Source organism: Acipenser ruthenus, chromosome 7, assembly GCF_902713425.1.
Source record: "Acipenser ruthenus chromosome 7, fAciRut3.2 maternal haplotype, whole genome shotgun sequence".
Taxonomy (NCBI): domain Eukaryota; kingdom Metazoa; phylum Chordata; class Actinopteri; order Acipenseriformes; family Acipenseridae; genus Acipenser; species Acipenser ruthenus.
This window is the reverse complement of record NC_081195.1, coordinates 63,134,509-63,147,561: the sequence shown is the minus strand read 5'-3', so window position 1 is coordinate 63,147,561 and position 13,053 is coordinate 63,134,509. Positions and strand designations below refer to the sequence as shown.

General features: G+C 39.0%; 1 protein-coding gene across 9 annotated transcripts in view; it reads left to right on the top strand.

The window, feature by feature from the left end:
• Positions 1-13,053, top strand: part of tspan9a (tetraspanin 9a) — a 125,802-nt gene that overhangs the window by 59,517 nt on the left and 53,232 nt on the right. For 7 of the 9 annotated variants that reach the window (XM_059027556.1, XM_034026433.3, XM_059027555.1 and 4 more), the window contains one exon: positions 4,908-4,987. In XM_059027556.1, the coding sequence (XP_058883539.1) occupies positions 4,925-4,987 (63 nt within the window). In that variant the 5' untranslated portion in view covers positions 4,908-4,924. Of the gene's footprint in view, positions 1-4,021; positions 4,988-13,053 lie in introns of those variants that run through there. The other 2 variants (XM_059027557.1, XM_034026427.3) reach the window with 2 other exon arrangements.

Sequence of the window (13,053 nt, the reverse complement as noted above, 5' to 3'; positions counted from 1 at the left end):
TCTAGCTTCAAACTGTTCTCTCCCCAATGGCTCTACAGACAAATTGCTGGGCTTAATGACACATTGCAGGTCTGACCCACAGCTTTCAGGTCAGCTGAGATCTTTGCCAAAAGCAATAAATCCTGGAGGCTTTTCAGAGTGTTTTCAATTCCATTTCCCCTGTGAATTTTAGAATTTAAAAAAGGAGAATGTCTGTTTCTCCCTCTTTCAAGAGTAAAAGATGTTTTTAAGTTGGATTTAGGGCAAATTTAGGTGTCCCGTAAGCAACTTGAAAGGCTAAGGTTTTAGGATATTTGTAACGCTGAATTACTTTGGACAATTGGCCACAAAAAGGAAAGGATTTTGCTGTTTGTACACCCCTTAATCTACAAATGGAGCAGGGTTATTATTATTTTTTAATGTTTGTTTCCTCTGCTAAGTTTACATTTTGGTTTTGCTTGCCTGAGCAATAGTGTAGCTTGCAGACGACATTCATAATCGGTTTGCTGCAGGTAAGAAGCAGGTCTGTTTCGTTAAAAGAAGTTATTTCACAGGTGGGAAAGAGCTTGTGTGCCTGCAGCTAAAACACTGTCTCTGGGGAATGTAACAAGCCCAGTTAACAAGGTCTGGCACCCAAGTACAAAGAACTATGGGACTCTCGAGTGAATTAATGCTCTAGCACTCCAGCATGTCAGGTACTGTCAGAGACTGTTTAACCTCGCCTCACTATAGCGTACCTCACAAGACACTGAGTGAGCTTGAAGCGTATACCTGCAGGGCTGGCTTTTGCCCTGCACACAACTTATCAAACTCACACTTGTGACCCACACACTGTAATTTTTTTAGCAATTTAAAGTTTGTTACTTTCTTACTGGGAATTTTATATTTTATACAATTGAAAAATAATATGCAGTACAGAACTATAGCATTGATATTGAAAGTACTGTTAAGTATTAATATGCAGTAATGAGGGAACATTCTAAATTGGGGAGAAAAACGGGTAAAAATAATAGGGTACATAAAGAGGGCCCCTAACTGTGGATTAAATTAGTGTCTGTCACTGAGAAATGTTATTTAAGTATAACATTAAACTTAACTGGGGAGCACTGCAGCTTTAAATCAATTTAGCAAACACTAGGACCACAAAAGTACATAGAAAAAAGGAGGCCATTAACTAATTCCTATGTAGGTGCAGGTGACAATAGCCCACAAGTCTACCACTCCTACGTCCCACCTGCTGCTGTCTAGACGTTTTGTTTTACAGAGTTTCTTAGAGAATAGCTGGAGAATCAATTCAATTAAGACAAGATTCAAGCATCAATGACCTGCATAATGAAGGGATTTCATAACAAATGGAAGGACTATAGCCTCTTGCCTATTGATCATCTGAGGGTGTTTATTGAATACTGTGTAACCAACACATAGTTCTTTTCCACATAGCTCATTCATTTTTTTTAATCAATAGTGCCTGCATAATGACCCAACGGAGCACTAATTTATGCCTATTTCCAACAAACAGTGCAGCACGCTAAGACTGTGAGGAGTGTGGAGTTTGGGGACCGAATGCAGCAGATCAAAGGACAGGGAAGATGAGTCAACACAAGTCAGAAATATCTCTCAAAGACGCTAATCAAAAAATGTTGCTGACTGGCTCCACATGTTTAATTCTTTTAAAGAGACATTGATATTGAGCGAGACTGGTTATATGATGGGGTGGTGCTCTGGAGACTTAAGTTCCTATTTGGCAGTCTCAACAAATTTAATTGAGAAACGTGTTATAAAAGTTTAAAGAGGAAAAAGCAAAACGGAAGATGTAATAAAACATAAAGAACATATGGTTAATGTATAGAAATTAGGTCTGTCAATTAATCGCAGTTCATTTCTGCGATTAACGCGTACATTTTTTTGGCAATTTTAATTTTTTTTAACACGTGTTAATTGCACGCTAATGAAGATTTGACAGCAATGTGGAATCATATTTTAGACTGTCAACTTTGCGAATTGAACAGCCGCTTTCAAAATGACAGATATGGCGTCATGAAAGCCGCGTCTGCATGCTTGCCACAATCGGACACAAGCCTACAGAACTGGCATGTACTTTGTACAATGTTAATATGGATGAAGCTGAAGTTTCAGTCTTCATTCAACAAATACAATGCAAAAAATATCCAACACTAATTTAAGTTTTAGATTATTGTCACTTGTATATCTTTCCAAATATGAACACACTTTTAAGAATTTTGATCCAAATAACCACCTGTACGTCGTGAACAGGGTTAATAAACTGTTGCGAGCCTCAATACTGACAAGTGGCTGAAGAACATGCTGTCTCTCCTATGGTTTGAAATCCTGTTTATTCTGTTTTCTGATCTCCATGCTGCTGATCAAGCTTGAACTGCACGTTTTATTGTGTTGGTTCTATTTGTAATTTCTAAATTATTGCCCTAATAGAAATGCATAGTAAACTGTGAAATTGTGCAAATTTACCATGTTCAAATAATAAAAAAGGAGATGCCTTCTGTGTAAAGTGTGTATGTAATCACTTTTAGGTTGGTATAACCTTTAAAGAGAAGAAAATGGCTTAAATGTGTAAGTATAAACAGAGTATTAGTGGATTTGCCTTAAGATCATTTGAGTTAAAACTCTATCCCATCTGTTTCTAAATTGCCTTAGCAGTCAGTTGTGCTCAACTCGGCAGGGTGACTATCATCAGAAATACATTACATTACTCTGATTTCCCCCTCTTACAATGTAAAGGCAGATTCACGGGTAAATATATTGGGATATATTGTGTATAATCCCTCTGTTATGCAAATACTATCCCTGACATTGTATTCTATTATAAAGGCCCCCAGTTGAGGCGAAGGTCATTTTGTTGACTGATAGTAGTGGAAACTGATGAAGGCAGTAGCCCAAGCATTTGTCTACTTGACAGTGGTTGATCAAGCCAAAGTGGATTTTATTGGACCATTTTATAACACTTGGGAATCACCCCAGATTCCATCACAACCTATTAGTGATTATCCCGTGATTACTCGTAAGAATAGATGGTTGATGCTACAAAATGCTTTAATAAAATTCAGTGGTGGATCAGGTTACAAGTTGATTAAATTAACCTTAGTTACTTATATTATTGAGTGTTTTGAAGTTCTGGATGAATTTGGTAAGATAGGCAACCGTTACTTACTTATCCCTCCAGAACAATTGAAAAATCTTTGACATTCATCATTAACTCAGTGGTGCACAACTCGGTCCTGGAGGGCTGGTTTTTATTTCAACTGCACCCTAAAGTACTTTATTAGAGGCTTAATTGGTCCAATTAACTAATTTAGGGTATGGTTAGAACAAAAATCAGGAGAGACACTGGCCAATTGGAGAATTGGACCGATTATTACCAATTATTGGTCTAATTAAGTTAATTAGAGCACAGTTGGAACAAAAGCCAGAAGGGACACCGACCCTCCAGGACCTGAGTTGTCCACCCCTGCTGTAGAATTAAGGTAGGCGTTTCAAAAGTTTTGCCCAATCTTTTTTTTTTATCTACAAGTAGGGAAAAATAATTATAATAATAATAATATCATTATTTATAATATCAGCATGTTTCATCGACTTAACAAAGATGAGGAATCAAACACTGGATAGTGACCAGAAAAGCCATTGCAAGGGGTATGAGCACTAACTCAAACACAGAAAAGTTAAGGGTACACATTGCTTCTTATTTTCCATGCTGGCAGCTACAGCAAGTCATATGTGGTTTTATTAATATGCACCCTCCTAACTGTTCTTATATTCCTGTTGCATCATGATTTTTTTAATTCACTGATGGCCTCACAGACTCCCTGACGTCCAGAGAGGGCAGATGGAAGAGCTGAACTTGTATAGTCAAAGAAAACTAATGATAAGCCTATTAAAGACATTGTATCACAGAGGCGGGTCCCTGGTAGGGGGGCAGCACTCCGATTGGCTCGCCCCTTGACAGAAGGGAGGGGCTGTGAAAGGGGGAAAGGAAAAAAAAAGCAGGGCTCTATTACTAGATAGTTGGGATAGGGATTTCTGAAGGGAATGCCTAGTAGATGCAGTTGCCTGTAATAGCACATCAGCAGCAGTGCCACTGAAGGCACAACGAGAGTAGGATCGAACAGCTGACTGCTGATTGAGGAGGCTAGGATAGCAGAAGCAAGCAATGCTGGAGCAGGGAAGGAGCTGGGAGAGAAAAAGCAAGAGAGAGTGAAACCTGGGAAAGCCTACAGTGACCCAAAAGGACTGATACAGTCAGTTCGGGATGAATAAAATAAGTAGAAAAAGCTCAGTGGCAGTTTACCAAGGCAGGGTGAAAAAGGAATTGTGCAAGTTCTTTATTTTTTAAAAAGTATACCATTATTTTTAGTCCTGCAGGACTTCTCTTTGTAATGTTTCGGACAGCTGCTGTAACAGCACAGAATCTTTGAAACAGCTAACAGTGCAGAAAGACACCTAGAGCACAGAATTTGGAACCATTTGCATTGTGTGTGTTTCGATACTGGGTTGCAGTAGCAGCAGCAACAAAAAACAACAGGAGCAGCATACAAAAAAATATTAATTGTGGGTTGTCGTTTTTCTGTCTTTTAATACTGAGACATGTTAGAGAGTGAAACTGAGAACTGTGCAGCCACGCAAGACCATGGAGAAGTCAAGTAGCGAGGACTCGTCGATTCGTCGTAGCCCGTCTGTGGATAGCCGGGACAGTGACTTTGCTAGAGCTTCCACCTCGGGCAGGGAGTTCGGAGGCCGTGGCTTTACAGCTGGTGCTTTTTACGGCTCAACCGGCTCCCGCGCGCAAAGTCACACTGGTGCCGCCACCGCAGGGGCAAAGAGAAATAAATACAGTGCGCCCAAAGGCAGCAAGTACGTGGTCTTTTACCTGGATCTATCCTTTGTGTTCCTTTTAGAATTCAAGAAGTGCAACATGGCAAGGGGCTGTCTCTGCTGTTTGAAGTACATGATGTTCCTCTTCAACCTAATTTTCTGGGTAAGTAAACTTTTATGGCTTTCTTAACTCGTGGTGAACCTGTTTTGTTAAAAGTAACATTAATTCCAATATTTTCTTTAGATACAGTGTTAAAATCCTGTTATGTTGTAATAAATGATAGTACTTTATCAACATGCAAGATTTCCTTTCCAGAAGTTTAACTGTAGTGTTTAACGGAGGCCCATAGGATCTGTTCCATATTTACAATTAAATCTATTTAAGTTCTTATTTCCTGACATTCGTAAGCACTTCTTTTAGATTGCTGTCTCTTTAGGCTCAAAGCATTTTTTTTGTGTTTATGATATGAAACCTTATAAAGGATACTCTTAATCTTTCTTATTTTATTCTACATAAAATGCAAATATTGCTTATATGTATTTAATATGTGTGGCATTTATATGTGTGTACATTTATATCTTGTGCATGACTGCAAACACACACAAACTGAAAACAACACATACAGAATTTGCTATCTCCTGCCAGGGTGACACAGGAATAGTGCTGTTATTTCTCATTATTTGGCAGGGTAAGGAGTGCACGTACAGAAGCTTATTCTTTTGTTGCATCTGTTTGAATTCCACCTTTACTAGGGTTTTCAGCCTATTTCGCACAGCCACAGAATAGTTTAACAGATGATTATGGGCTTAATCGGAAGGCACAACAACATTTCCAAAGTGAGTTTGTGCAGTGACCTTTATATAATCCTTTCCATCCGGAAATCAAAAACCGCACTGACACAATGCATATAATTCGCTGTTTGATATTTCAGTCATCCCTAATCTAAAAATAGTCTGTCTTTTAAACTGTGTATGCTGGGATGACTGCAAATTCAGAATTCCTATATCGTTTTTTTTACTGCTTGTGAGATGCTAAAGTTGGGCAATTTTTTCTTAGTAAATAAAAGATGGCATGCATTATAGAGTTAATGCATAATGATACTTTGGGAATGTCAGGTTTACTGACTTTCTGTGCCCCAGTCCTGTCACTCCATGAAGCTGCATTTGCTTAACCCAGTGCCAGGTGCTGTGTCCACCCCTTGCTTGTCCACCAGGCAAGAGGGCTCCACAGGGCTTACACTGGTAACTGGAAACACAAGGTAAGCAGCGCTAGGAACTCAAGGTATTTCCATAGAGTCATCTATAGCTTTCAGCAGTTGTTCTTCACCATCTGGCTTTTCTTTCGTATGGAGATTAAAGGAGTCTGAGCTGAGGGTTAGGGCAGCTTATAGTATTAATTGTGCGGCCCGGATTGCTATAATTCTGATCTTGCGGTGTAGAATATATAGGGCAAATTGGTGGTTCTGCAGATAATGTTTTAACAGAAACTTGCCTGTTGTCTGTTGTTAACCCTCCTTTGCTACCGAGTTGGTAATGAGAGAACATTATAACTGTTGTCATTTCCTGTTGGTGTCAGGTACCCGAATCTCTGCATCAAATATGCATGCTCAGAGTTCCCAGTACTGAGTTTTCTGTCTTCAAATGCACTGTATTTGTAAGATCCCACATTGAGCTCTGTGTAGTCATTTTAAATTCAAATATGTTGACTGTGCTTTTTAAGCTACTGGTACCATCTGAAAAACATGTATTATTTATTATACCCAGCAGGGAATAGTGCGAAGGCCGTACATACAATATGCGCAAGTCACAATTATACTTATCTGTATCTTGAACCACTGAGCCAACCGTGATTAAACTTGGTATGGGCATTCCTGTGCACACAACGTCTGGAGGGAGTCATGGTATAGTTGCTTTTTCTCTATTCTTTGGAATAGAGAAGAATATATTGCAGAACCTCTATTTACATACTACTGAATTCAGACTGAAAAGGTTAAATGTGATCTATTAGCTTGTGATTTGCATGTGCTGGAGCTCAGATCTAACACATGCATCCTAGGGCTAAGTTATCATTCTTTCCATACATATTAGTATATAGGTAGTACATTAAAAATCGGTACATTGCACTCCCCTTCAAATGTCAGCTGAAAAGAATACTGTTTTGAAATACAATAATTTATAGTTTTATACTAATGTATAATTATTTGGGGTCTGATTTATTATTACCATTCTACCACAGTTTTGCCATCTGTTCAGGCAACTTTAGTAGAAGGCTGAACTTAGTTGCTTTTTTCTTAGTTTGTATTCCTGAAAGGTAAATTTAGCTGCAGGAGAAAAAGCCTTGGCCATTGAAACTGGTTTGTCCTTCTAGATATCAAACAGTTACAGCCACTGTACTACTGCAACGGGATTGCATTTCTTTTTAAATGTCCACTTAAATATAAAACCTGAAGAGCAGATGCTCATTATAAAACAGAACTATTGTTCTTTAATTGAAACGAGCACTTTTAAAATAAGTTATATGAAAGGAGTTTGCAAAGCAATAATAAACTAATATTTACATTTCATTTTAGTACAAGGCACCAAAACCATTTAATTAGTTTGCTAGGGTTCCATTTCTTAGTGCTAGAGTTTTAAAAAGAATGTAAAAAAAAGAAAGCAGATGCGTGCTCCGGAGTTGAACCTGAGGCAATAATATTAAAAACACTTAAGCAGCTGGAGTGTTTCTACTCTGTGTTTCTACTATGCAAATACACTCCAGTCACAAGCCAAATGAGGCTGGTAGTCTTAACACTCTTGTGGACTGGTCAGAGGAAGAACTGACTTTAAAATCAAAGTGGGAAAGAAAGAGAAATTTAGGTGAAGGAATATTCTGTTTTCAACCTGCAACCAAGGCCATTTCTATGCAAATAAAAGTATTTTGGCAGCTTTACAGCTTGTAAACTGGGTGTGGCCCAGAATTTAGAGCAAATAATTAGGAATCAGAAGCCATCTCAGAGTGCCTCATTCTGAACCAACCAAAGATGATGGACTAGCCTGCAAATGACAAAAAATATTGAAATCTCACAAGCTAGCAGACATTTAAATTTAGACCTTTTTGAATGGCAGGTGAACACTGAAATTATGACAAAAGCCCCTAATGTGCTGTGACTGTGCCAGCTCGGATTGAGAGCTAACTTTACTCATTGACCTGGCATCTCTGCTAGTGCTGTCAGTCCTAATTGGTATTTGTGAAAGGTTGAGGCTTCAATGGCACCTTTAAGAGAAGCAGGCCATTGGCCAAGTGTTTAGAGATGGAAGACTGCAGCAAGCAGCCTAGACTTTTATAATGCAAGGGTTTTTTGGAGGTGATTTTCTCTGTGCCGCTTGGGATGCATGCATAACTGCTGAATGACAAAAAGCAGAGTATAATGCACTGTCATCATACTGAATGTGGTCAGCAGCAATAATTACAGAATTGAGTCTACTGATGCTTCAAGCTTAGGGCTTTTACTCAGAATGCTGTATTATTCTGGCCCTTGGATTTAAAGATTTCTTTCCTAGTCTGAATGCCAAACCATTAGAATGGAATGTCTCTGGATATTGATTATGTCTCAGTAGGTCTAGGGGTTGGGTTCTTTTCTTAGCTTGCCTTTTCATCTTATAGGTGTAATGGATAATTGTACGGAAGATTGCATTCTATGGCCAGGCTATTGCTTTATTTCCCTGTGTATTGCCTATAGAAACACACTTAAAATGCTTAATTTTCTTTTTTTTTTTTTTCGTAGTCGACAATTAGTTTTTTTGTTGTTTTCTCCCCAATTTAGTAGTGTCCAATTATTTTGTTTAGCTCAGCTCACCGCTACCACCCCTGCACTGACTCAGGAGTGGCGAAGATGAACACACGCTGTCCTCCGAAGCGTGTGCTGTTAGCCGACGACTTTTTTACACACTGCAGACTCACCATGCAGCCACCTCAGAGCTACAGCATCAGAGGACAATGCAGCCCTGGGCAGCTTACAGGCAAGCCCACAGGCACCCAGTCAGACCACAGGGGTCGCTGGTGTGCGGTGAGCCGAGGACACCCTGGCCGACCTAACTCTCCCTCGCCCTGGGCGGCGCTTGTCCAATTGTGCGCTGCCCCCTGGGAGCTCCCATCCTCGGTCGGCAAAGGAATAGCCTGGACTCGAACCGGTGACGTCCAGGCTCCAGTGCTTTTACTGGATGTGCCACTCGGGAGCCCCCAAAATGCTTAATTTTCACATCTGTTTCAGGTATAACCTGCTGTCAGCTTGTGATTTATGCAACCCCTGCTTTGGGTATAAAAGCAGTTTGACACATTAGCTTAAATTGGCAACAAGTATAAAGAATATGAAGTCTTCCTCAGTATTTTTAGAACCATGTTTGCTGCCATAAAGCAGTATAAAATGGTCTTCCATGTTCAACGCAGGTTACTGCACACGGAAGAATTATTGCTGATCTTGATCTAACCCTGTGATTTAAAATATACTGCTACGATAGCTGGTACACAATTTTGCAGAGCCAAGGAATTTCACTGCCCTTAAAAACAAATTACCTTTAAAGATGCACCGTTTCCAATCAGCCTGAACAGCAGGTTCCTGGTACATGCACCTCTGTACCAGCGTGTATTGATTAATTCCTCCTCTGGGGTTATTGATCTTTTCTGGCTCTTGGATCAGTTTACCTCCAAGGAATATAACTTGTGTGAACTTGCACTGTGAAGTTACAGCAGAATCAGGCAAAAGTGTACCATCTGGATATCCGTTTCAGTTATTAGCTAGAGAATATTCTTTTTATGTCTCTTCGAGTAAGCCTATTGCTGTGATATGTGCTTAGTATCAGAAACTCTTACCAAATATCAGAACAAAAATATTTGAAAGGTAGTACACAGAGATACAGATAACCCAGCATGGGTTAAGGATTTTAAGATCAGGTGAGTTGCATGTATTTTTCAGAAGATTTTCTAATACATAACTGTTTTTTGATGGTGATGTTTGAGCATAAAAAAACAGTGTACCTGCTTGATTATTGGCCTGAATACATTTGACCATTCTTAATATCACAATGTGAGACGAGTGGATAAACAGGAAATGTATCTGTATCCAAAATCCATGAGTAACTCCCTCCAGTTGTGTAATACAAATCACGTGATACGCTTAGGGCATATGGATTAGTAAACTGCATAGGAGTAGAAACATGTTTCATAAATGCATGTCCATACCGATTCATTGATTTGAACAACGTTTAAGGTTCTACCCACTAATGAACCAGCCTGATGTCCCAGCATGGTCGAATTGCTTAAAGCTGAAAGCCACTTTGCCACAGGAGTTGATCCAGTCATCCAGTCTTGATTATGCACACAATGGTAGAACCTCATACTGTGGCTCCTGCCTTAATTATATATTCTGTAGCTGTCTTTTAAAACATCTGTCATTGCTGGCAAACCAGCGTGAGTCCACCTCAACTGTTGTCATGCCACTAGGAATGATTAACCAATTAAATAATTTTCAAATGTCACTTTTTGTATTTTAGTGACATTTTCACTATACATAATATTGATTGTCTGTTACAATATATAGCTGTAAATGTTGTTTGAGATGCTTCACAAGATTTTTTTGCTCTGTTTTATACCAGTAGTTGTACTACATGCCTGTTCCATGGGATATTCCTATTCATTACCATTATTCTGAATCCAAGGAGCCTATTGGATTTCATATATTATCTCAAAGCTTTTATGAATTTTCTAATGACTGAGAATTAATTTGTTATGTCTTTTTTTTTTCTTGGTATATTATGGGGGCCATATTGACACGTTCCCTTCTAGTTATGGATAAGGCAGTAATGTAATCCTGAATATGCAGAAGGACAAATACGTTAAACAGTTGTTAGGTGCTGAGCCATCTGAATTTGGGTTCACACGAAAGTCATTTTGTAATCTCTTTTACAAACTTGTTCCCGTTTGGTGATTGTGTGCAATTATTAATGCAGTTTGACAGAGTTAGGATGAAGCATCACAGCAACAACATTTTACCTGCAGGATTGCAATTGCCTAATTTAAAGCTACAGTAAAAGCTACTTTCCTTGAGATCATAATACATCATTTGAAATGTTTTTCATTTTACATAATTGAGCTTTCTAACCAATTCAGGCTGTTGCTGTGGAATATTAAAAAAAATTAAGAATTCTGTCATCTGATTGTATAATCACATGCTTCATCCTCAACTTACTTGCCTATAATTGGATAGGGAAATTGATATTTTTTTCTGATGAAGAAAACCATAAATTAAACAGTGCAAAATGCCAGCAGCACCATAAGCCTGTGCCATTAGCTGATATATTATACAAAGGCTTGGAGTGTATTGAATAGGCAATAGATGGAACTGTCCAGCCATTAGCTGTGTATTTTGTAATGAAACAGGCACTCCTTTAATGACCGTCCTGGTAAATTAATTCAAAGATGTAGTATTCATGGTCAGTAGGTACTGTACTCTTCCTTGCTCATTACCCCCACTGCTTGAAGAAATATGTCAGTGTTGGCTGATGGAGGTTGTCCAAGTTAGCAGGTTATTGGATTGGAAGAGTGTGCCATACTATTGTGCTTGTATAATTTATTTATTGACTTCCATCTTGTTGATGCTTAACAAAGTCCAAGGGGTCGATCAACCTATACACTGCCAGGAAAAGACAGTTTATTCTAAAAAAAAAACCTGTGTTTTCTCCCGCTGATGTAAAGGCTGATGTAAATCAAAACAAATCCCAAGTCAGATTCCATTATAATGTCCTGGAGAAAGCCTAATAGAACCATAACCAAATTAAAACATAACCAGCAGTGACAACCCATTGGATTTAAATTGCATGTACTGAATTGGATTACCTGTAGATTAACTGCTTTACACCAGTGGTCGACAAATGTCGGCCTGCAGAAGATCTTATTGGCAGGGCTGTATGAAGGGCTGAGTGAGAGCAGAACTTCGTTTTAATATTGCCGTCATGGGGGGTTCCCCATTTGACCGTCACATATTTCTTGCGAGTAAGCAGAAAATGAAGTGTTTTGCAATATCGATTCCAAAGTACAGTACTTGCTGATTGTTACTCGATGTTAAGTCTGACAGAAATATATCTAGTTTCTTCCCATCCAGTTTTTCGACCAGGTCGATGACAGTTTTGTCTCGTCCTTATAGTTGTAGGTTGACAGCAAAGATGTCGGTTAGGAATGCCACCTTTGCAATGAACTCTTTTTTTTCCAAGAATGCCGAGATACTGGGCCGATTTCTCGTGTTTGCCTCTTCGCAGGAAGTCGCACACTTGGTTCTGAAGCCCACAGAACCACTGCAGTGAATTGCCCTTGCTCAACCATCGTACTTCGTTGTGGAGGAGCAGATTGTTGTTGCTCACTGATGATTCCCACAGGCTCTCAGAAGAGGCGGTGTTGCAAGCTTGATGTTGCTTTGATGAAATTAATAATTTTCATTACTGCCTCCATTACTTCTTTAAGTTCCCAGCTTAGCCGATCACACATGGCTTGTTTTTTCGTGTCAAGATCCATGCTACCTTTAATGAGGCGGCAATAGCCTTCTGTTGCTGTGTGGTACAACTAACAAGGTATGATTATGGCTTATGACTAACATGTCAATTTTCTTTCGCCAACCATCCGATTGTAGTGGAAATGATTAATTGAACTGTTTGTGCATGGACTTGAAGTGGCACCTCAAGTTGTATTCCTGAATTACTGAGATACTGTCATTGCACAACAGACATAGGTTTAGTGTTCGCAAATTATGGTAAGATACACAGATAGTTGTCCTTCCAATCATCTTTAAAGCTGCAGTTTTCTTCATCGACTTTTCATTTAAGGGTAGAGAGAGATGTGTCACACGCAATCAGCTAATAATGTTGCTGCCAACTGGGCTACTGCACCGGAGCAAGCACATGATAATAATCACATGATCATTGCACGCTGAGCTAACTTTGAGTTTCAATAGTTATATATATTTTTTAAGTTTGTATTGAAATAACATCACTATTCAAACAAAAAATGAACATGTGCCTCATTATTTTGTTAAAATACCAAATCGCACAATATGTCGCTCAAAACCACCTGACAAACGTGGGGGGCACCAGCTGAACAGCCGGCAAAAAAAATCAAAAAACACGTAGGAGTTATTTTGAGTTATGTTTCACTTTCAACATATCGAAATGTTAAACTAAACTAATTTGTCTCTTAATAGATAC